General features: G+C 40.9%; 2 protein-coding genes across 2 annotated transcripts in view; one reads left to right on the top strand and one right to left on the bottom strand.

Annotated features, from left to right (window-relative positions):
* LOC126419825 (serine protease inhibitor I/II-like) overlaps window positions 1-24,493 on the top strand; it is a 104,555-nt gene that overhangs the window by 20,815 nt on the left and 59,247 nt on the right. The gene's annotated exons all lie outside the window — the stretch shown is intronic.
* Window positions 1,365-20,716, bottom strand: LOC126419828 (protease inhibitors-like). Its single transcript, XM_050087060.1, has 4 exons — window positions 20,650-20,716; window positions 12,683-12,784; window positions 7,291-7,407; window positions 1,365-1,491 (listed from the first exon to the last, which is right to left on the bottom strand). The coding sequence occupies exons 1-3, from the start codon at window positions 20,714-20,716 to the stop codon at window positions 7,298-7,300; spliced, it is 279 nt and encodes a 92-aa protein (XP_049943017.1). The 3' UTR covers window positions 1,365-1,491; window positions 7,291-7,297.

The following is a 24,493-nucleotide window of genomic DNA, read 5'->3' as shown; positions in this document are numbered from 1 at the left end:
TACGGATACTCTGGTTCTGTAACAATACTTTCACACGTCCCCAAAAAGAACAAGGTTGTCAACCTGATATCGACAATGCACCATGGAGAATGTATGGTGGAAAATAAGCCTGAAATAATCCATGACTACAATAAAACAAAAGGTGGAGTTGACGCACTTGACGAAAAGACGCATAATTACACGACTTCTAGAAGAACAAGGCGGTGGCCTATGGCAGTCTTCTACACTATGCTAGATATAGCAGGTGTAAATGCTTTTGTTTTGTACCATGGGAAAGAAGATACTGATGATGTGACACGCAGAGAATTCCTCATTGAACTAGGTACACAACTCATAAGTGATTGTATGAAAAGAAGATTGGATTCTCCATTTTTGAGAAAAGATATCCGAAATTCCATTTGTGATATTCTAGGCATGACCCCCTCCAAGGCATCAGGAACATCCCAGGTTCACAGTGAAGCTGGTGCTACTAAATCGAAGAGGAAAAGATGCTCAGTGTGCCCATCTAAAAAAGACAGGAAAGCATCCCGGGCGTGTGCCAGATGTCGAACACCATTATGTTTGGAATGTTCCACTGCTTTATGTCCAAACTGTTTCGGTAGTCTGGATGAATGAAATAACTGAAATGGACTGGTGAAGATGCTGTATAATTGAAACCTAATATTTTGTCATAATTTCTGCTATTTTCAAAGATCACATAGTCATTTAGCTGAGAAATGTACTAAAATTTATCCAAAAGTTGTGCCTGCAGAAATTTTTATATTGATTTTGAACTTTTCTTCTGGCTTACTGTTGTGAAGCATAGTACATTTTGTGTTTAAACGTGAAGTTTCAGTTGTCTATCTTACTATTTGTAACTGATGTGCAGGACTTTCCAAAAGTATATTTTTCACATTTCGTATTTTATGCAGTTTATTGTCCTTTTTTGTAACATCTTTAAGGTATGACCATAAATGAGGAATGTGGTTTTAAAACATTAGTAACAAAACATTAATAAAAGTTTCATATTTAAATTTCATTTAAATGTGTTTTTTTTACCAAAATATACTCAAAACTTGGGTGGGTCCCGAGGACCCAGATGTACCTTATGTGTTACAATTTATAGGTGTACCAGTTACGGGTTAAAACAGATCACACGTGTTCAATATATATTTTGGGGACCTTTTCCAGAAAGTACAACTACAGAAAATAGATATTACTGTCTAACTCTTCCATAAAGTGATGTTAAACAGCCGTAAAGTTTTTTATAAAATGCATTTTATAAAGAAATAAGAAAAAATATATTATTAGTTCTTTATTGTTATATGCCAAACGTTACACACGAAGTTCAAATTTAAGTGATAAGAATTTCGGTGCAGATGGAACACTAGGAAGCCGTATGTTGTCCTTGGACTGCCTCAAGAACGTCTGGAGATATTAGTATTTTTCAGCCATCAAAAGTATTATAACATGAGGAACTTCGTCACCAGTTGGCTGATACTGGAAGGCACCCTGTAGACAAAAAAAGAACAATGCCTGCTGTTTAAAGAAAAATAATATCAATACGTTTCTTGTAACGTAACATTTCAGCGGTACTGGAACGGATTTATTCCACTTTCTCATGTGCTGCTAATTTCTCAGTCACAGGAAGAAAACAATGTCGGTTAACATGCCTTTTCAAGCCTTTTCATACTCATCTTCAGATGAGACATGTAGAAGCTTCACATTTATTTTCGTGATGCGAAGCAGGGAATGTGATATTTGACAAGGACATAGGAAACACTTAAGTTTATTGGCACGAGTGAAAGTTACCTGGAAAGTTGTTTCGAAAAACGTATTTCCTTACTTACTGCGGCAGTAAGCAAAGATATTCGTTCTTCGACAATACTCTCCGTATAACTAACACACAAGGCCAATGCCTCATACGAAGATGGGTCTGAAAAGTCTCGAAAATTCGTTTACAAAAACACACAGAGTGACTGGTCGCAACTATCTGTATTTATCTTCAATTAATATAGCCACTTGTTCTAAAGTGCGGCTCCCGATAATTGTTTTTTTTATAGAAAGATTTGTCTTATGCACCTTTCATTACATCAGTATGTTACACAGCGTGCAGTCCTTATTATCTTGCATGGAATTTGAACCTACATTTACACTGTGCAAACCACTGTAGAGTGAACGGCAGAATGATTCAGTCCGAGGCTTAAGCAAAAGAAACAGAGTAGTCTACTGAGAGAACATTGTATCCACAGAGAATCAGCAACCTTTGCTATAATAATAATTATTTGCAATCGCAGTTAGTATGAACAGTTCGTATAAACTACTGAAAAAAAAATCACTGTGTGCGCAGTTGGGGCCCGCAGGGTAGATTTTTCGAGAAAACGTTCAGATGAAATCATAACTAGTGTTTCGTATTAATAAGTAATTTATTTGTCAGTCTCTTTAATATAGTAGTTACACAGAGGAGTACAATGGTTACAGCCTAGAACAGCAACGTAGTCGCTTTGCAACGTTTCTTCGTTTCCTACTTGAAACTGCTGTACCTCTAGCATTCGCTCTGCACTGGACTTTTTAGACTTTTTGGATTACTTTCGACGGGAGATTCTCTCTGATTTGCGTTTCCTACAATTCCGAGCGTATTTACAAGTCATATGAGACAATGTTGGAACACGTGAAGCAGTACTGACCCTACGACTTATCTAAGAAAATAGGTTAAGGAAAGGCAAACCTACGTATCTAGCATTTGTAGACTTAGAGAAAGCATTTGACAATGTTGACTGGAATACTCTCTTTCAAATTCTGAAGGTGGCAGGAGTAAAATATAGGGAGCGAAAGGCTATTTACAATTTGTACAGAAACCAGATGGCAGTTATAAGAGTCGAGGGGCAGGAAAGGGAAGCATTGATTGGGAAGGGAGTGAGACAGTGTTGTAGCCTATCCCCGATGTTATTCAATCTGTATTTTGAGCAAGCAGTAAAGGAAACAAAAGAAAAATTCGGAGTGGGAATTAAAATCCATGGAGAAGAAATAAAAACTTTAAGGTTCGCCGATGAAATAATAATTCTGTCAGAGACAGCAAAGCACGTGGAAGAGCAGCTGACAGTGTCTTGATAGGAGGATATAAGATGAACATCAACAAAAGCAAAACGAGGATAATGGAATGCAGTCGAATTAAATCGGGTGATGCTGCAGGAATTAGATAAGGAAATGAAACGCTTAAAGTAGTAAATGAGTTTTGCCACTTGGGGAGCAAAATAACTGATGATGATCGAAGTAGAGAGGATATAAAATGTAGACTGGCAATGGCAAGGAAAGCGTTTCTGAAGAATATAAATTTGTTAACATCGAGTATAGATTTAAGTGCCAGGAAGTCGTTTCTGAAAGTATTTGTATGGAGTGTAGCCATGTATGGAAGTGAAACGTGGACGATAAATAGTTTAGACAAGAAGAGAATAGAAGCTTTTGAAATGTGCTGTTACAGAAGAATGCTGAAGATTAGATGGGTAGATCACATAACTAATGGGGAGGTATTGAATAGAATTGGAGAGAAAAGAAATTTGTGGCACAACTTGACTAGAAGAAGGGATAGGTTGGTAGGGCATATTCTGAGGTATCAAGGGATCACCAATTTGGTTTTGGAGGGCAGCGTAGAGGGAGACCAAGAGATGAATACACTAAACAGATTCAGAAGGATGTAGGTTGCAGTAGGTACTGGGAGATGAAGAAGCTTGCACAGGATAGAGTAGCATGGAGAGCTGCATCAAACCAGTCTCTGTACTGAAGACCACAACAACAACATGAGACGACATCTTTCATAATTTTCTAATTTTCATTTTAATACCGATCTTCATTTTTAGTTGCGCGAGTATTTTTATTGCCTCAAATTTTTGGAAATTTGTGGTAAGTTCCTATGGGACCAAACTGCTAAGGTCATCGGTCCCTAGGCTTACACACTACTTAATCCAACTTTAACTAATTTAGGCTAAGGACAACACACACAACCCATGCCCGAGGGAGGACTCGAACCTCCGACAGGGGTTGCCGCGCGAAATGTGGCAAGGCGCTATAGACTGCACGGCTACCCCTCACATATTGCCTCACTTTGGCTTCAGTTGCGCTCCAGAAGTTCTTCACAGTGTGATCTGAATAAGTATTCCAGCTACACGCGTTTACATGCTGCACCAGTTTATAGCTGTACACAAAGATAAATGTCTATTTCACGCAGTGCACGCCAACGGCCATCTGTCAAATGGAGCACAAAACTTGAATCATCTGAAAAGGCCACCTGTCGGCTCTCAGACCAATTTCAGTACTGGCGAGCTAATTCCGTCCTCAGTCGCCAATGAGTAGCAGTCAGCAAGGGTACATGAACCACCCGCCTACTGTAGAGGCCCGTACGCAACAACGTTCGCTAAACGGTCGTACACCATAATTACTCTAGCCCCTAGGTTCATCTGAGTGGTCAGTTGCTCAACAGACGCACGTCTGTTTACCCGTAGACATCTCTGCAGCCGTCGTTCACCCCTGCTATCTATGGCTCGTGGTGCACCACACTTGCCTTCGGCCCCGTTTTGGATAGAGTCATTTTACCATGCTTGGCATACTTTAAAATGTGTGTGAAATCCAATGGGACTTAACTGCTGAAGTCATAAGTCCCTAAGTTTACACACTAATTAACCTAAATTATCCTAAGGACAAACACACACACCCATGCCCGAGGGAGGACTCTAACCTCCGCCGGGACCAGCAGCACAGTCCATGACTGCAGCGCCCAGACCGCTCGGCTAATGCCGCGCGCTTGGCATACTTCAACCACGGTGGCACGCGAGCGGTGTGCGCACTACGGAAATGCTTCCATTCTTGACCCGAAAGCCACTGATCACACCCTTTAGGACGTCAGATAAATCATTCCGTTTCCGCATTACGGCAACGATCGCTCTGTCTTCCTCCCCCCGCCTCAACATGGTTTATGCACCCTCCTATGCTATTGCTGCCACCTGCGGTCTGTGAGGGATTATTGCACGCTGACGTCGAACATAGGCGGTGATCGCATTAATGTGAGTGGACCGTGTAGTTTGGAAAACTCTTTCTCAATATTCTTTTGACCACGCGAAATTGCTATGTACATCCATCTGTGTAATGAAGCAAAAGTGCCATTGAGCAGGGCTCGCTAGGTCTCCAATAGCGAACGGAACAGTGTGCTTTGGGTGGACTCTGACAATAAGCCTTGAAGGGCCACTCCTCGCTTAGACCGTGAGGTCGTTGTCACTCAACAGCAGGAAAGATTGGTATCCTAACTAGCGTATACCACGGCGCTGGCGTTCGAACGCTGCTGCGGATTTTGATTTCACATATGTGTAAAGATATGCGCTTTCGAAGAGGCTGCCTTTGTTTTGATTATTGTTTTATTTTCCAATACAATTACATTTTAATTTCGTATTTAAGGTTGAATATTTTTGCAGTGCAATAAAGCGGCTGGGGTGGATGAAATGAAGTCGGAACTCATCAAATACAGTGGAATGTCAGGTCTTAAATGGCTACACAGGATAATTGAAATGGCGTGGGAGTCGGGACAGGTTCCATCAGACTGGACGAAAGCAGTAATCAAACCAATCCTTAAACATGGAAACAGAAAAGATTGTAACAACTACAGAGGTATCTCTTTAATCAGCGTTGTAGGTAAAATTTTCTCAGGTATTGTTGAAAGGAAAGTGCGAGTATTAGTTGAGGACAAATTGGATGAAAATCAGTGTGGGTTTAGACCTCTTAAAGGTTGTAAGGACCAGATCTTTAGCTTACGGCAAATAATGGAGAAGTGTTACGAGTGGAACAGGGAATTGTAGCTATCCTTTATAGATCTAGAAAAGGCATATGACCGAGTTCCTAGAAGGAAGTTATTGTCTGTTCTACGAGATTATGGAATAGGAGGCAAACTTTTGCAAGCAATTAAAGGTCTTTACATAGATAGTCAGGCAGCAGTTACAGTTGACGGTAAATTGAGTTCATGGTTCAGAGTAGTTTCAGGGGCAAGACAAGGCTGCAACCTGTCTCCACTGTTGTTCATATTATTTATGGATCATATGTTGAAAACGATAAACTGGCTGGGTGACATTAAGATATGTGAAAACATAATAAGCAGTCTCGCATACGCAGATGACTTAGTTGTGATAGCAGATTCGATTGAAAGTTTGCAAAGTAATATTTCAGAGCTAGATCAGAAATGTAAGGACTATGGTACGAAGATTAACATCTCCACAACGAAAGTAATGTCAGTGGGAAAGAGATATAAACGGATTCGCTCAGCTACGATCTACTCTCTTCTGCAAGAAGGAAGTCAGTACCAAGACTAAGTTATCTGAGCACCGTTCAATCTTTCGACCAACTTTGTTGTATGGGTGCGAAAGCCTGGTGGATTCAGGTTGCCTTATCAATAAGGTTGAGGTTACGGATATGAAAGTAGCTAGGATGATTGCAGGTACTAGTAGATGGGAACAATGGCAGGAGGGTGTCCACAACGAGGAAATCAAAGAAAAACTGGGAATGAACTCTATAGATGTAGCAGTCAGGGCGAACAGTTTTAGATGGTGGGGTCATATTACACGCATGGGAGAAGCAAGGTTACCCAAGAGACTCATGGGTTCAGCAGTAGAGGGTAGGAGGAGTCGGGGTACACCAAGGAGAAGATACCTGGATTCGGTTAAGAATGATTTTGAAGTAATAGGTTTAACATCAGAAGAGGCATCAATGTTAGCACTGAATAGGGGATCATGGAGGAATTTTATAAGGGGGACTATGCTCCAGACTGAACGCTGAAAGGCATAATCAGTCTTAAATGATGATGATGATGATAACAAGTACACCGTTTTTGTTCTATTGATCTACTGATCAGCAGAACAAAAGCAGTATACTTGTTATTCAACCTTAAATATGGAATTGTTCTGACAAGAAGCAACGGAAGAACCCATAAATAAAATTTCGGTTTCGTATGGTTTGCTATTTCATTCCCCCTCCTGGATAATGAAATTGTGTTTCAGTTTCATTAGGCTTTTTCTTTCAATCTCTTCTCCTGAGTCTAATCCCACAAACGTTCGAAGATACGCAGTTGAAGTGCGAAACGTTTTTTGAGTTATTTATTAAGCAAATAGTGTAGTTACAGGCAATGAAATTTCACACAATGATGACATGTATACACCAAAATTTGAATGAGAAGTTTGATAAACTATAAAAGCTGACATCATGTTGTAAGACGTGTTATCTCTACAGTATTAGAGCACATATCTAACAAAGGAGAAAGGGAACGTTCTACCTCACCTGTTGTCTAATAGTTATTGCAGGTGTTGGCGGTACAGGAGGCTGACAACCCATCTGGTCCACATTTGCAGGAGTTACACTGATCCATGAATTCCACGCCTGGTTCGCAGCTAATATCTGCAATACAGTTAAGCTGTAAATCGCAGGTTATGATCGACAGAATAAGGGGGATATTTTGAGAGCAATATTTCTGCAGAAGAAAGTTTTAAAGCAATGGTCAAAGATATACTGAGATTTCTGCTGCTGGATTCATTATGGCATCATTTTAAAGCTATTTCCGTTTTACATGCAATGCTGTAACAGTATCTATATAATCTGTCGCATTATTTAGAAAAAAAACAGGATACAGATTGTTGAATAGGTTGTTATATTTAATTTAAGTTTCAAATGATTAATTAAAAAGCAGTGAACATATATACATATATATATATATATATATATGTGTGTGTGTGTGTGTGTGTGTGTGTGTTCATATATATATATATATATATATACGCGCTCGCAAACACCCATACGCGGGTTCAATGTACACAAAAGGTCATCCATGATGTATGATGAGCTCACAAGTAATCGTCTAGCATGTTTTACCATGAGTGTTGCATTGTTTCTTTGCTTTTGGGATGGTGTTCCGCCTTAACAGACATGCTTGCTGTTTCAGTAAGGAAAATGTTTTGGCACGTTTCTTTATCTTATCATGCATATAGTAATTTAATGCGAAACCAGTGACATGAGGTACCCCATTTATGTAGCCGTTTTCGGTTATGTACTTCATGGTCGGAACGTATTTGCTGTATATTTCTTTCCCCTGGAAAGCCAGTTGTTCAATTACTGTTGCCGTTACCTTTTTCAGTCTCTGAGTGTCACACGCAGTTTACAGATTTCGTAACCACAGCATAAACTTTGAAAATGTAGTTTGTTTGAAAAGTTCCTGAGAAATTCGTTTCACAGAGATTCCTAGACGTTTTGCGAATCTTTCCATCTTGAAACTTAGGGCAACAATTTGCGAGTGCAGAAACCCTGGAAGATTAAGTTTCTCTCTTGATCCATCATGGACAGGGGATACCAGCTGGTCAAGTAATTATGAGCGACATTCGCCTAACAGTCGTCTACTTGAGATATTATTTTATTTTATTTTAACTACCAGTTTCGGCTTTCCACTATGCCATCTTCAGGCCCATGCATAATAAAAGAGTATACTGGTAGGGTATATCAGGGTATACTAAGCAAGCTATACAGGAAGTGACGGGTAATATATAACAACACTTAAAGCCACAAAATGTACACATAAATTTAACACCGCTAACTTGAAGAGCTAATTACATGCAGTTGCTCTCCAATGTGATTCTGATATGAAATCCGTCCGATCAGGCCATCAAGGCCAAACGGTACCGACCGGCCGCCGTGTCATCCTCAGCCCATAGGCGTCACCGGATGCGGATATGGAGGTCCATGTGGTCAGCACACCGCTCTCCCGGCCGTATGTCAGTTTCCGAGACCGGAGCCGCTACTTCTCAATCAAGTAGGTCCTCAATTGACCTCACAAGGGCTGAGAGCACCGCGCTTTCCAACAGCAGACCCGGACGATGACCCATCCAACTGCTAGCCAAGCCCGACACCCATTAACTTTGGTGGTCTGACGGGAACCGGTGTTACCACTGCGGCAAGGCCGTTGGCGTGATGTTGATATAGCAGAAGTAATTTCATTGGTGATATGTTGTAAAATCATCAACAGAAGAAATAATGTTTGTAATTATCACGAAATGTGCTGATTAGTTTATGTGAACTGTTACTTAGTAAAAAAAAAAAAAAAAAAAAAAAAAAAAACCGTCCGCAGCTTTCTAGACAAGTAGATGCCCTCAGAAACAGCGATGTGTAAAAAGAACTGGCGTGCCTGGTACCGTTTCAAGGAAAGCGTGTTTCTTACGCTAATAGCTTTTCGTGCATGAACACTTTACTTTCACTTAATCGTGTTGTACTTTAAATTGAGTGACATGAATCAAAATGCAGAGACCACTGTTCATCTAAAGACGATGCAGGCATGATTACCCGATGCAGTCATTCTCAGTTGAGTTTTTCTTGATTTTTAGGGCTCCCGTGCCTCAATGGAATACTTGCAGGGTCGCTTTGTTACCCCTCCGACTCACTGCCTGTCCGACTGTTAAGGGGAAATCGTACGTGAAATTTGACATTTTCTGTTTTCTACTCTACAATGTACGTTAAACTTTCCTGAACATTTTGGTATATAATACATTGAAATCAGACAGTTGTGACACCTTCAAATGATATTTTGAATGTTGACGTGAGACTGTCAAATTTCGTGGCTACGCATATACTGCCACAGTTGAGCAGTCATATCTTGGGAACTACACAATCTAGAAGGCTGTGAATTGCTTTGTTTTGTGACTACTACTACGTCTCAGAAGTTAGCATTACGAATAAACAAATCAGTCCTTTGTTTCTGATACTAGTTTTCTTTGGAAGTAGTGTGATTATAGGCTATTTTTGTAGTAAGCTAACTTCTATTGCTTTTTATGCGTGCATAAAATGATTAAGTTTTAAAGTAACTTCAAGAAACACAAATTTGCGGGTAACAGATATGTGAGACCTGAACAACTGGAGGAATGGAGGTAAAATGAGCAGTTAATATTTTCCAGCGTTGGCAGAAGGAGAGAGGTGTCAGATATTTGAATTAATTAGGTGATGGAGACAGCAAGGCTTTCATTGCAGTACAAAACAGTAAGCCATAGGGTGTTCCTATACAAAAACTTGAGTGTGTAGGACATGTGAAGAAAAGGATGGGAACACGTCTGCTTAACCTAAAAACCAAGCTGGGTAACACAAAACTGTCTGATGGCAAGACAACAAAATGTGCTGGAAGGCTAACGGACAAAGTAATTGATGAATTACAGTAGTATTATGGGAAGGCCATTAAAGATAACTGTGGCAATTTAGAGAAGATCAAAAGAACTTTCACCGAATATCAACCGATGAAAAGCTATGTCATGCTTTCTGCCCACCTCCACCAAACACTAGATGTAAATATAGGCAAGCTGAATTTTCTGGCACCCTGCATGAATTTACATTTAAACATTATCTTCCTTTGGTAGGAATGGAGGCAATAAATCCTATTTACAGAGATATGACAAATCCTGAGCTACTAAAGAAATGTTTACTTCGGTACACTCAGAATGTGAATGAATTTTCAATGATGTATGATTCCATGTGCCTAAAAATGTATTTTTTGGCCTTATGACTCTAAAGGTAGCAGTGTATGATGCTGTAATAACTTTTAATGGTCGGAACTATGAATGACTTAACGTTGTGGAGAAGTTAGGGGTCATATTTGGTCAGAACACATATAAAAGACTATGGGAACTGTATGAGCTTCGTGTACGTGAAGCACAGTAAGCTGCTCAGCAAATGACAAAAGAAGCAAGAAAGAAAAGGAGGAGGCAAGCATTGAGGTGTTGTCACACTGAAGAAGACACAGACTACGGGCCAGGGCAATTATAGTGCATAAAAAACGCAGACATGTAAGTCTGTATAAGAATTTGTAAAAAAAAGGTTTTAAACCTCAGTATCTATGAACTACATTTTTGCAATAAATGACCCATTTTCTAAAAAAGTATTGATGGTAAAGACATGAAATTTTCACAGCCCCCAAGTGTGAGATTCAACACATATGGAACTAGAATAATTGAAATATCCTGAGTTGATCTGTTTTTATGTTAATTTATTTATAAAATTCTGTCAAATAATTGAGTGTTTGAAGAAAAGAGATAACGAGCCCAATTTTAGTAATAATTCTAATTCAGTGTGTCTATAAAGGTGCATTCAATAATTATGGAAATTTGTAAATTGGTGCACTAAAAAGTTTCCAAGATAATGGGTTACAAAATTCGATAATTTAACATTGGTGGCATAGGACATACAATGTCCCCTTAAGACCAATTTTTCTCTGGAACGACTGGACGTATCAAGTTCAAATTTATGTCACATATTAAGGCCGATGGTCCTTTGGCGGCGTCAAATTTTTAAACTTATAAGTGAACCAAAGAAAGAGATACGGTCGTTTATGTCACATATTTTGTTATTAGGACACTCGCTCATCAAGACCTATAAGGTACTTCCCATTGACCTAGAATCATGAAGTCTGGCAAGATGCAAGGTATCACAGTACAAACTTATAGAACAATTCGATAATTGTTAGTTTGTAATAATATAACAAGAAAAAATATTTTTTGTCTTTTTTTTTTTGTTCGTCCGTCTGTTTGTCTGTCCGCCAGTTAAGACAATTTTTTCTCTGAAACAATTTGCCTTATCGCTTTCAAATTTATGTCACATACAAAGTTAGACCGTCCCTAGGCGGTATAAAAGTCTTACGCTTCTAAGTTAATGCAATAAAAAGATACAGCCGTTTATGTGATGTATTTGGATACTCGAAAACACACTCATCAAATCCCATAGGGTGCTTCCCGTTGACCTAGAATCATGAAATTTGACAAGAAGCGAGGTTTCACAGTACAAACAAAAGAAAAATTCGAAACTGATAATTTGTAACTGTATCGCACGAAACAAAAATATTTCGTTTGTCCTTTGTTATGCGAATTCATACTTGAAACTGAAACATTCTCCAAAGCCCGGGAATCCCTGGGAGCGATGTCTTGCCGATAACAACCAAAAATCGTAAATATACTCGAGTCTCGGAATGGATAAACTGTCTGTGTACATAATTAAGTTTGTACAGAACGGTCAGTGCGCGATTCTTACTCGCACTTGGCCAATTTTTCCAAAATTACCAAATATGCAGCAACCAGTCGCAAAATCATGTTTTATTTATTCACTTTTGCAAATCGATTTCAACTGATTAACAGCCATCATCGGTGCTTTCAACCAATACGTGCTCTGAGTAGTAATAGTGTCTTAAGCAGAGGTCAAACATAAAGTGACGGTATTACTACCCAGGGCACATATTGGTTGAAAGCACCGATGATGGCTGTTAATCAGTTGAAATCAATTTGCAAAAGTGAATAAATAATACATGATTTTGCTACTGGTTGCTTCATATTTGGTAATTTTATGGTTTACGGTCACTGCACGACTTGGGAACCACATGGAGCCCACCGTTCATATTTTTTTCAAAGCTTTACATTCGAAAGGTTGCACGGTTCCTACTCGTAAGGCCACGGCATGAACGAGACAACTGATGCCCGTCGGTAACCTTTTCAATATGAAACAAGTTCTTGTGCTGTCTGTTATTGTTTTCACTGTTATTCTTTCTGTAATAGATATTTTGATGTTTATTATTTTACGTTTAAAAATGTTCCGGGTGTCTAATGGTGATCGTGTACCACAGCGAGTGCGATGAAATTAGGGAATCTGGAACACTGACCTCTCTTGGCGCGGCACTTCATCCCGGTGCAGGCCCACTCGCCGCTGGCGGTGCAGATGCACGCATTGCAGTCCTCGCTCTTTGTCTGGCCAAAGGTGCAACCTGCAAGAGACAAAAAGTGAGATTGTCGTGTGACTCAGACGGCAGTTTCCAGTCTGCGTCCCTAATGGCAAACAAGTTTAAACGCAGCCAAAACCTCTCAGACAAACAGAAGCTAAACGATGTCAAAGTTAGCGTAAGGAGGGCTATGCGTGAAGCGTTCAGTGAATTCGAAAGTAAAATTCTATGTACCGACTTGACAGAAAATCCTAGGAAGTTCTGGTCTTACGTTAAATCAGTAAGTGGCTCGAAACAGCATGTCCAGACACTACGGGATGATGATGGCATTGAAACAGAGGATGACACGCGTAAAGCTGAAATACTAAACACCTTTTTCCAAAGCTGTTTCACAGAAGAAGACCGCACTGCAGTTCCTTCTCTAAATCCTCGCACAAACGAAAAAATGGCTGACATCGAAATGAGTGTCCAAGGAATAGAAAAGCAACTGGAATCACTCAATAGAGGAAAGTCCACTGGACCTGACGGGATACCAATTCGATTCTACACAGAGTACTCGAAAGAACTTGCCCCCCTTCTAACAGCCGTGTACCGCAAGTCTCTAGAGGAACGGAGGGTTCAAAATGATTGGAAAAGAGCACAGATAGTCCCAGTCTTCAAGAAGGGTCGTCGAGCAGATGCGCAAAACTATAGACCTATATCTCTGACGTCGATCTGTTGTAGAATTTTAGAACATGTTTTTTGCTCGAGTATCATGTCGTTTTTGGAAACCCAGAATCTACTATGTAGGAATCAACATGGATTCCGGAAACAGCGATCGTGTGAGACCCAACTCGCTTTATTTGTTCATGAGACCCAGAAAATATTAGATACAGGCTCCCAGGTAGATGCTATTTTTCCTGACTTCCGGAAGGCGTTCGATACAGTTCCGCACTGTCGCCTGATAAACTAAGTAAGAGCCTATGGAATATCAGACCAGCTGTGTGGCTGGATTGAAGAGTTTTTAGCAAACAGAACACAGCATGTTGTTATCAATGGAGAGACGTCTACTGACGTTAAAGTAACCTCTGGCGTGCCACAGGGGAGTGTTATGGGACCATTGCTTTTCACAATATATATAAATGACCTGGTAGATAGTGTCGGAAGTTCCATGCGGCTTTTCGCGGATGATGCTGTAGTATATAGAGAAGTTGCAGCATTAGAAAATTGTAGCGAAATGCAGGAAGATCTGCAGCGGATAGGCACCTGGTGCAGGGAGTGGCAACTGACCCTTAACATAGACAAATGTAATGTATTGCGAATACATAGAAAGAAGGATCCTTTATTGTATGATTATATGATAGCGGAACAAACACTGGTAGCAGTTACTTCTGTAAAATATCTGGGAGTATGCGTGCGGAACGATTTGAAGTGGAATGATCATATAAAATTAATTGTTGGTAAGGCGGGTACCAGGTTGAGATTCATTGGGAGAGTGCTTAGAAAATGTAGTCCATCAACAAAGGAGGTGGCTTACAAAACACTCGTTCGACCTATACTTGAGTATTGCTCATCAGTGTGGGATCCGTACCAGATCGGTTTGACGGAGGAGATAGAAAAGATCCAAAGAAGAGCGGCGCGTTTCGTCACAGGGTTATTTGGTAACCGTGATAGCGTTACGGAGATGTTTAATAAACTCAAGTGGCAAGAGAGGCGCTCTGCATCGCGGTGTAGCTTGCTCGCCAGGTTTCGAGAGGGTGCGTTTCTGGATGAGGTATCGAATATATTGCTTCCACCTACTTATACCTCCCGAGGAGATCACGAATGTAAAATTAGAGAGATTAGAGCGCGCACGGAGGCTTTCAGACAGTCGTTCTTCCCGCGAACCATACGCGACTGGAACAGGAAAGGGAGGTAATGACAGTGGCACGTAAAGTGCCCTCCGCCACACACCGTTGGGTGGCTTGCGGAGTATAAATGTAGATGTAGATGTAGAATACGCAGTGACGTTGGTGTCTGCACCATCTTACTTTCTATTGCAGTCTCATGTTGTGTCCTGCTGCTTAATATCCAACCTCTCTGGACACTGAGGTCATCAAAAACGACATTTTCACATTCTCATAGCTAATCCTAAGACTGGATTGCAACAATGCTGACTAGAACTACAGAGCTAGGTAGCTCCGTGGTTAAAACACACGACTCTGCTTTTGTTGCCCGCCTTGCTCCGTCCGTCATTGGTTGTTTTGCCGCCTCGGCAGCAGAATTCCTTAACTTCATCTACTTTGTGACAATCAGTCCTGATGTTCAGTTTCTCACTGTTCTCATTTCTGCTACTTCTCGTAACTTTCGTCTTTTTTCAATTTACTCTCAATGCATATTCTGTAGATATTAGACTGCTCATTCCGTTCAGCAGATTGTGTAATTCTTCTTCACTTTCACTCGGGATAGCAATGTCATTAGCGAGTCTTATCATCTAACAAATCCTCAATTTTCTGTTTCATTCTTCTGCATATTATCCTCGACAGCAACTTGGATCCACGAGCTGTTAAGCTGGTTGTTTGATAATCCATGCACTTGTCGGATCTCGCAATCTTCGAAATTGTGAGGATGATGTATTTCTCGAAGTCTGATGGTATATCGCCACTCTCATACGTTCTACACACCAACGTGAACAGACAAATTTTGCCACTGCCCCCCAATAATTTTAGAAATTCCGACAGAATGTTATCTGTCCCCTCAACGTTATTTGATCTTAAGTCTTTGAAAACTCTTTTTAAATTCTAATTTTAACGCTGGATGCCCTAACTCTTCCTAACAGTCTCTTTTTCTTCTTCTGTCACATCGTTCAAATCTTCTTTCTTGTAGAGACTTTCAGTGAACTCTTACTACCAATCCGCTCTCTCCTCTGCATTTTACAGTAGAATTCTCCTTGCACTCTTAATGTTACAGCCCTTCACTGAAGGTTGATTCGACTTTTCTGTATGCTGTGTCCGTCCTTCTGCCGATCAATTCTCTTTCCATTTCTTCACACTTTTCAAGAATGCTTTTGTCTTGTTCCTAAGTGATTAGTATTTTTGTATTCCTGAATCCACCTGACCATCTTTGAAATTCCTTCTTTCGTCGAATAGCTGAAGTATTTCATCTGTTATCCATGGTTTCTTCGCACTTTCCTTCCCTGAACCTACGGTTCTCTTTCCAACTACTGTGATTGCCCTGTTTAGAGATGTTCATTCCTTTTCAACCGAAATGCGTTCAGAGCTATTCATTATCGCAGTATCTATAGCCTCAGCGAACTTCGAGCGCGTCTCTTTGTTCCTTAGTACGTCTGTATCCCATTTCTTTGATCGCTGATTCTTCCTGACTAGACTCTTTAACATAACCTACTCTTGATCTGCGTCTATGTGTGCCTTCTCTGGCTCCTACTTCCAGGCCCATATCCTCTCGCAACCCTTTCTTCAGTTTGCCCCTCCCTCTCTACAACCGCCTTCCAATCAGCCATGATCTTAGATTTTTATATCCGTTTACTTACTGAATTATCAGTTAAATATCCTCATATATGTTTTCTACCTATTCAGCCGGCCGTGGTGGCCGAGCGGTTCTAGGCGCTAGAGTCTGGAACCGCGAGACCGCTACGGTCGCAGGTTCGAATCCTGCCTCGAGCATGGATGTGTGTGATGTCCGTAGGTTAGTTACGTTTAAGTAGTTCTAAGTTCTAGGGGACTGATGACCTTAGAAGTTAAGTCCCATAGCGCTCAGAGCCATTTGAACCATTTTCTATCTCTTCATCCTTTGCTAGCGACGACCGCAAATACACCTGAACTATTTTTCTCGGATTTGGTTTGCTGGCTGTTCCGATGAGAACGATCCTATCACTGAACTGTTCGCAGTAACTCACTCTGTGACCTGCCTTCACATTCATAATGAATAACTTAAGATATGGGGCATCAGTAGGCTAACAAATACACTGTTTTACGATTGCGATATTTGTGGCAAATTACTGTGAAACTTTAAAAGACCTAGCACTAAGCATCTGTAGGACCTAATGTGGAATGTCACATGAAAAGCAGTTGCCATTCCAAGATTCATAGGAAGAAATGTGATTCATTCGCGAAGTGGCTTACAATACGCTTGTTGGTCCGATTATTATCATTTATCAGTTTCGGACCCTTACCAAGAAGGATTAAGAGAACATATAGAAAAGATCCAACAAAGAGCAGTGCGTTTCGTCACGGTATAGTTTAATCGACTGAAGAGTTTTACAGACACGCTCAACAGTCGCCTGTGGCAGATACTACAACAAAGGCTGGGTGTATTACGCAGAAGATTACTACTGAAATTTCGAGAGCGTACTGTAACGTAGTAAATTATTACGAGTCGTCATCTTACATTGAAAGCGTAGCTTGCCGTGGAGCCGGGAGGAAAGCAGATTTTGTTTCTCACGCTCGCACAAGTTGACGATTGGCTAGTGGGCTGCGCGAGCCGTGTACTTGACTAATGCCGCGCCAAATACGTTACATACACTCTCTGTGAATCTGAGGAAGTACTACTAAATATTAATCAATCTTTTTCATACCTAGTGTACCAAATTCTAAGGATAACAAAACCATACTGCTAAAATTTCAAAGCAATAACTTCTATACTTTCGGAGATATAAATTTTTACCTAAAACACATAATAACCGTGATGGCATTGTGAAACTTGAGTTAGGAACTGTAATGGCTTCATATATAGTGTCAATTGAAAATACAACCGAGTGAATGGTTTCTTGTAATCAAATTTTCAACAATTTTCTTTAGTTTCATCACCACAGATTTCTGGCGTAATGAAAAATAATTTAGTAAATCATTATTTCATCGTGTTTCGGTTGTGTGTGTGTGTGTGTGTTTTGGAGAGACTGAGAGAGCAAATGGAGGACATACGTAAAGTGAGAATGTGATATTGTATTAAAACTATGTAAATGTATGCGTAAGAAAGTCGTAGTGTATAGAGGAAATTACGACGTATGTCCGAGTGAGCTTGATGTTGTTAAAGGCAGCCAGAAGGGGCGCTGAGTATAAAATGTATTAGTAATTTGTTTTGTGGAAAGGTATCGTATTTTGTTTTCATCAAATTTTATTTAGTTTAGAAATTACGAAATTTCTAAAAAATGTTCAAATGTATGTGAAATCTTATGGGACTTAACTGCTAAGGTCATCAGTCCCTAAGCTTACACACTACTTAACCTAAATTATCCTAAGGACAAACACACACACCCATGCCCGAGGGAGGACTCGAACCTCCGCCGGGACTAGCTGCATACGAAATTTCTAGCATAATTACTTGTGGTAAAGTGATTGGCTGACATTAGATATACCGCGACTATAGACGTGCTCGGGATGATCTGATTGGCTGCTTAACATACTAGCCAATAGGAGTTCAGCTTCCCGAGCGTCGGAGTAGGGCTTGGTGCTTGAGATCTATGAGTCGAGATAGTCGCTCGGAAGTCGTCTTCTGGAAAACATCTATGATAAGTCGCGCTGATCAAATTTGTACCAACATGACGAAATTAGTGCTTTTGATCGGTTCTCGTATCGTTGACGAAAAGCGATTACAGTGTTGAATATTTTATGCAATTTTGAACTTTGTCAGTGGTTTATTTTGGGAGATATTCGCGTATGAATATTTCAAATAGTATATAAACTACGCGTGGCATGTTCCGAGCAGATATCGAGACATTACGGCGAACACTTCTTTACAAAAAGCGTGCTGATCGACTGACTGCCTTAACCCGCAAGTAGTCGTCGGTCAGTGATTGTTTAGGACGTTCAAAGTATCGGGTAGGAGTAAATATCTTCTGACTGCATTTAGGTGCGAACATGTTGCAGAGACAGTCAGTAACATTGCATAATTGATGTCGGGATATTAAGTACTGACTTGACAGCCGGTTTTCTTGTTTTAAAGACAATAAACCAACTAAAAGGAAATTTCTGAGATTTTTTCAAACGACTCATGAAAGAATCACGAACGGTCTATAATTTAACTAACTTTGAACTACTGCCTATGGACTGGAGCTATGTGGCCTTTGCGTGATAGGTATTTAGTCGAATTTTCGTCAACGCTGCTTTTGTCGACTAAACCAGTATCTGCCATAGCAGAGTGAAGGGCCAGACAGCCTCAGGCGTGTCCAGGTAGGTGGACAGATTGTTTAAAAGGATAGTGAGAGACCGAGCCGTCCTGCCATTCGAAAACAATTGGGTCACATATTACTTGATCCTACGCCTCGTGAAGTAATCACGATTAGAAAATCAGACAAGAAGAGCTCATACGAAGATTTCGACAGCCGTTCTGCCCAGGCACTATTCCCGAAGGGATAAGGGATGATGATGATGATGATGATGATGATGATGATGATGATGTTTGGTTTGTGGAGCGCTCAACTGTTCGGTCATCAGCGTCCGCAGAAAGTCCCAATTGTTACGCAGTCTAATTTTTTCACAGTCCTATCTAGCCACTGTCACAAACGATGATCGTGAAGAGGAAATGATGAGGACAACACAAACACCCAGTCCTTGGGCAGAGAAAATTCCGAACCCAGCCGGGAATCGAACCCAGGACCCAGTGATCGAGCGGCAGCAACGCTAGCCACTAGACCCCGAGCTGTGGACGAAGCGGTAAGGGAGAACACGATACGTGGTGTCAGAGGTGCTCTCCGTTAGCAACGCAAGGTGGCTCTTGCGGAGTGCAGATGTACATCTGGATAATTTTGCCGCCTTATTAGCTAGTATAACTACATAATTATGTTAGAAGAAAGCAGTATTAGTTAAAAACAATCTTGGTTGCAATTTTAGTTTTTTTTATTTTTCAACGACGCGTTTCGCCTTATTTAGGCATCTTCAGGTTATCTTTTCTAGACGGACGCGAGAGGCACCAAGATCTGCATAACGCGTTCCCGTTCACAGGAGCGAGCAACAGAGTAAGATGGGGGCATGCTTACTACCTGAGCCCATCTTACTCTGTTACTCGCTACTGTTGAAACGTCCCCTTAGGAAAATTATACATGACTGTGCTTAAACTGACACACAATATTTTTTAGCGCAACGTAATCTGACTTTCAATAATACCTACAAAAGAATGGCCCTGACTAACGTTAACCTATACCTTTCACAAATCACTTACCTCACAAAAATCTTCGTTACTCAAACTACTGCAATACAGCGAGCGCCAATACTGCCAGCTAAATAAAAGATTCTAACTACTGAAGGCACTAACTACTGATAGGCATATTCAGCAAATGAAAGATTTTGATAGAGAACAAACAATGTATTTACCTGAATAATGTTCAATATATATATATATATATATATATATATATATATATATATATATATATATATATCAGTCCATGACATCCAGTATTACAAATTTACAGTCTCTGTCAAGATCATCCGCTCTCAAAACTCCGCCATCTCTCTCCCCACATCCACCACTGCTGGCGGCTCACCTCCAACTGCGCAACGCTACGCGCTGTTAACAGCCAACTGCCCAACACTGCAATAGCAATTATTGCAACAATGCCGACCAGCCTCAGACTGCGCACAGCACAGTAAGTGATTTTCAAATAGAGCGCTACGTGGCGTTACCAATAAAAAAACCTAAACAGCCTACTTACACTGTGAACGTGAACGCATTATTCAGTCCTTGGTGCCTCTCGCGTCCATCTAGAAAAGGTAACCTGAAGATGCCTAAATAAACCGAAACGCGACGTTGAAAAATAGAAAACTAAAATTGCCACCAAGACCGTTTTTAACCAATACTGTTAAGCACTGGTTTGCTGTATGCCGCATATGGATTGGAAGAATTTCTTAGTAGAAAGCAGTACTGAGAAAAAGGCCGTGAGATGGACAGACCACTTGGCAGGTCCTCTACAGGGATCAAATGAGTGCCGGACTCACCCTGGTCGGCCTGGACCAGTGCGACGAGCAGCAGGAACACCGCGCAGAAGGAGAGTGCGAACTTCATGGTGACTGGCGCTGCTGCTGCTTCTGGGCTGTCCTGCCGATGCTGACCTCTGTGCTGACCTCTGGAGGCGTCTGCCATGGCCGCCACCACTTCGTCCTATATACTGGTCCGACGCCCCTCCACTGCGTCCAGTTTATGGCCGTTGTCGCAAGTTCTGCTGTTCCAGCCAGAAGATACAGCATTGTGTAGCAAAGTAATCTCCGTCTAACTGTCTTTACCGCTGTCGGGCTCATCTTTACATCTTTGACCGCGTAATGGAAGACGTTTAACGTTAGGTGCCGCAGTTACGGTCGAAGATGACGTGACAGACGATGAAGAAGTGGCATGTGACCGGCCAGGTATGGCGGACAACGGTTTTAAGAGCTACAAAAGTTCTTTGTGAGTGGACAGGTGGAATGTGGAAGTTGCAACAAGGACGGTACAAGGGCTGGCCGTTAACCATATGAGGCAAGGCGATTCCAGCTTGCTTTAATAAGTGAATGATATAGTGGCCCTTGACAGTAGAGGGATTGAAACGTCGATTGTGTTAGCAGAAACGGAAGAGGAATATGACGCAGCTTAACAACCTAGAAAATTTTTGCCTTCTGTCTGTTTATTCCTTCCGATTAAGCTCTATACATTGAGAACGCAATTATGGTGTGGCATTAACTGTCTGAAGTAACCTATCTGGGGTTGGTTGGCTCCCTGGTGCCACTCTTTCTATTTGACGCCGCGTTGGCGAATGGCGTGTTTTCATTGAGGTGAAATGATTAGACTAACACAGACACCCAGTGCCCTAGTGAAGAAATCCTTCGACCCACTCGGGGTCGAACCCTGGACGCCGCGGTGTAGAGACTGCTGGGCTAACCACTAGATCACGAACTGCGAACGAATACACTTACTCGACTGCACTTATTGCTCCCTTTTCTGTGTAGTCCATTATCTTAAGTACTGAACCTGTTCTTGCTGCGTGGACACAATAGAGGGTGTCCCAGAAGGACTGTTGAAAAAGCATGGATACAACAGGAACTCTCATTTGAAACAAAAAATTTCATACTAACTTATGCTCTATTCTGTATGGTTTACCACACAGGACACTTTTGATTCACATTTGTTTTCCGAGTAATGGCACGCACGTATCTACGTTACAAACTCGATCTCTCTACCGTTTTATTATAGCCCAACCTACCTCGTTACTTTCATCCTTTTTTTGTTCTCGATGTCTTACTACCATAGGAATAGGAGTGGAGCCCTGTGGGACTCACTTTGTGATTTTTTTTTTTCTCCCAAGTCACTAAAATTTCTTACCTTTCACTTTAAAAGGGAGGCTTGTCATATGCTGACTATGGCACCACCTCCCAAGCGTGACATGCACTGCGGAAAGAAAAGTAATGCCCCTGGAATTAAATATCTCTAGATTTTGATCCGATTACGGCATACACCACCCGGGATATGGTAGTTGCACTGTTACTGGTTCCAACGTCAGCCGTCAACAGAGAGCATTGTGATACAGATACAAGAGCGCCATCTATGTGTACCGTTTAACAGGGAATGCTCACCGTCAGAAGGTTCAGTGTGGTGCAAACGCGTGAAACAAGCAGGTAAACATGCCGCGGAAGAACAGAATTGAATTGATCATATATTTAAACTTTTTAACGACCTTCATGAAAAAATTTCTTTCTCTATTGAACTCGAAAACGAAAACCGCCAATTACATTATTTAGACTTGACGCTTACAATAGAAGACAATAACATCACTTACAATATTTTTCGAAAAGAAGCGTTACTGACCAAATCGTGCCTGCTTCCTCTTTTCATCCACAGTCTCAAAAAATGGCCTTTCTTCACTCTGCCGTCCACCGAGCCACCTCTATACCACTTTCAACAGAAAAGTTTAATGAGGAGATTAATTTACTTAAAACCATAGAAGTCAATAATGAATATACGCCTAACATAGTGGACGATATCCTAAAAAAGAAAACTGCAAGAACTACCACGCTCAACACCTCATGCACTGAAATTAACCAAAAAAAAAAAAAACGTTTTTCTATTCCTTTCATAGGACCCATTTCGTATCAGATTCAGCACACGCTTTGCAACAAATACAACTGCAAAGTTGCCTTCTCTACTAATAATAATCTGAAGAGAAACTTCATTCATAATTTTAAATCCATTCGCTCCCCTACAGAAAGTTCTGGAGTTATAAGATCATCTGCGATACCTGGTCCTCCTATTATATAGGGCAAACTGGACGTGGTTTCACCATCAGATATAAAGAACATCTTTTGAGAAAGAACGGCACCAGTCTCCTAAATTCATCCTTTGCCGATCGTCTCTTAATTACTGGACACGTGCCTAAAGCCATAGGCGATAACAATATTCTGCATACCGAAAAGAAGGGGCGTAGGTTAGATATTTTAGAGGAATTGGAGATTTTCAAACATCTCTCTCGTCATGATGGCCTCATTCTCAACTAACAGCTGCAGCTGCGAAATAAAAACTTTTTCGACTGTATAAAGCCACTGCTTGATCTTTGATTCAGATTTCCTCATGCAATTTACCGAAATGTTGTTTTCCTGTTACATCTTTGCTGTTTTGTTGTATGTCAAAACTGACGTTTTTTTACGGTACAAAATGTATCTCTGTTTAAAACAGGAAAATATGTAACTTCATCCTATTATTATTAGTGCTTATTTGTTGTATGTCATAACTGACGTTTTTTTACGTTACAAAATGTACGAGGGCTATCCACAAAGTACTTTACGTTTTGGAATTAAAAATAAATAAAATATTGGAATTTTTTTTAATTATATACAGATGAAAGCCACACTTAAATACTACTTTTCTACATAGTTGCCATTTAAATTAAGGCACTTATCGTAGCGATGGACGAGCTTGGAAATTCCTTCGTCGTAAAGTTCGGCCGCCTGCGCCTTCAACCACGTGTGTTACCTCTTCTCGAAGCTGTGCGTCGTCATCAAAACGCTGCATAGCCAACCACTTCTTCATTGCTGGGAATAAGTGAAAGTCGCTCGGTGCCAGGTCGGGACTGTACGGCGGATGAGGAAACAACTCCCACTTAAAAGATTCGAGAACTTCACGAGTGGCATTTCCCGTGTGGGCCCGGGCGTTGTCGTGAATCAGCAAGATCTTTGAGCCCAACTTTCCCCTGCGCTTGTTTTGTATTGCTCTTCTGAGGTTGTGCAGAGTTTACCAATATCTTCGAGAGTTTATTGTAGTGCCTCTTTCCAGGAAATCCACAAAAATCACACCTTTTCCGTCCCAAAAGAGCTAACCACGTGGTTGAAGGCGCAGGCGGCCGAATTTTACAACGAAGGAATTTCCAAGCTCGTCCATCGCTAGGGATAAGTGCCTTAATTTAAATGGCAACTATGTAGAAAAGTAATATTTAAGTGTGGCTTTCATCTGTATATAATTACAACAATTTCCAATACTTTATTTATTTTTAATTCCGAAACGTAATGTTCTTTGTGGATAGCCCTCGTATCTCTGTTTAAAGCAGATAAATATGTAACTTCATCCTATTATTATTAGTGCTTACGTTATGCCTGAAGCAGCTGCATCACAATTTCATGTGTCTAATTTTGAATGTACAGTAGCCTAGTTGTTTCTGCGGCTACTAGATGGCGCTCGTAGCAACACCATGTTTACTTGCCCACATTTTCTAACGTGGGCACCTCAGTCTTGTTGCAACCCTTGTTCATTCAAGTACGAGCAGCCCTTAGCGGCTCGCCATCTTATTTACAACTATTCATGACGTCGCCTTTCCGGCTTAGA

The sequence above is a fragment of the Schistocerca serialis genome, chromosome 9, assembly GCF_023864345.2.
Source record: "Schistocerca serialis cubense isolate TAMUIC-IGC-003099 chromosome 9, iqSchSeri2.2, whole genome shotgun sequence".
In the NCBI taxonomy this organism is placed as follows: Eukaryota; Metazoa; Arthropoda; class Insecta; order Orthoptera; family Acrididae; genus Schistocerca; species Schistocerca serialis.
This window is presented reverse-complemented; position numbering and strand designations above follow the sequence as displayed.

Bases quoted from the DNA above. Each gene is read 5' to 3' on its own strand.
- LOC126419828 (XM_050087060.1), bottom strand. From the start codon at position 20,716: ATGAAGTTCGCACTCTCCTTCTGCGCGGTGTTCCTGCTGCTCGTCGCA. The intron at 12,785-20,649 runs GTGAGTCCGGCA...TGTCTCTTGCAG, and splicing joins ACTGGTCCAGGCCGACCAGG to GTTGCACCTTTGGCCAGACA. The intron at 7,408-12,682 runs GTCAGTGTTCCA...ACTGTATTGCAG, and splicing joins GAAGTGCCGCGCCAAGAGAG to ATATTAGCTGCGAACCAGGC.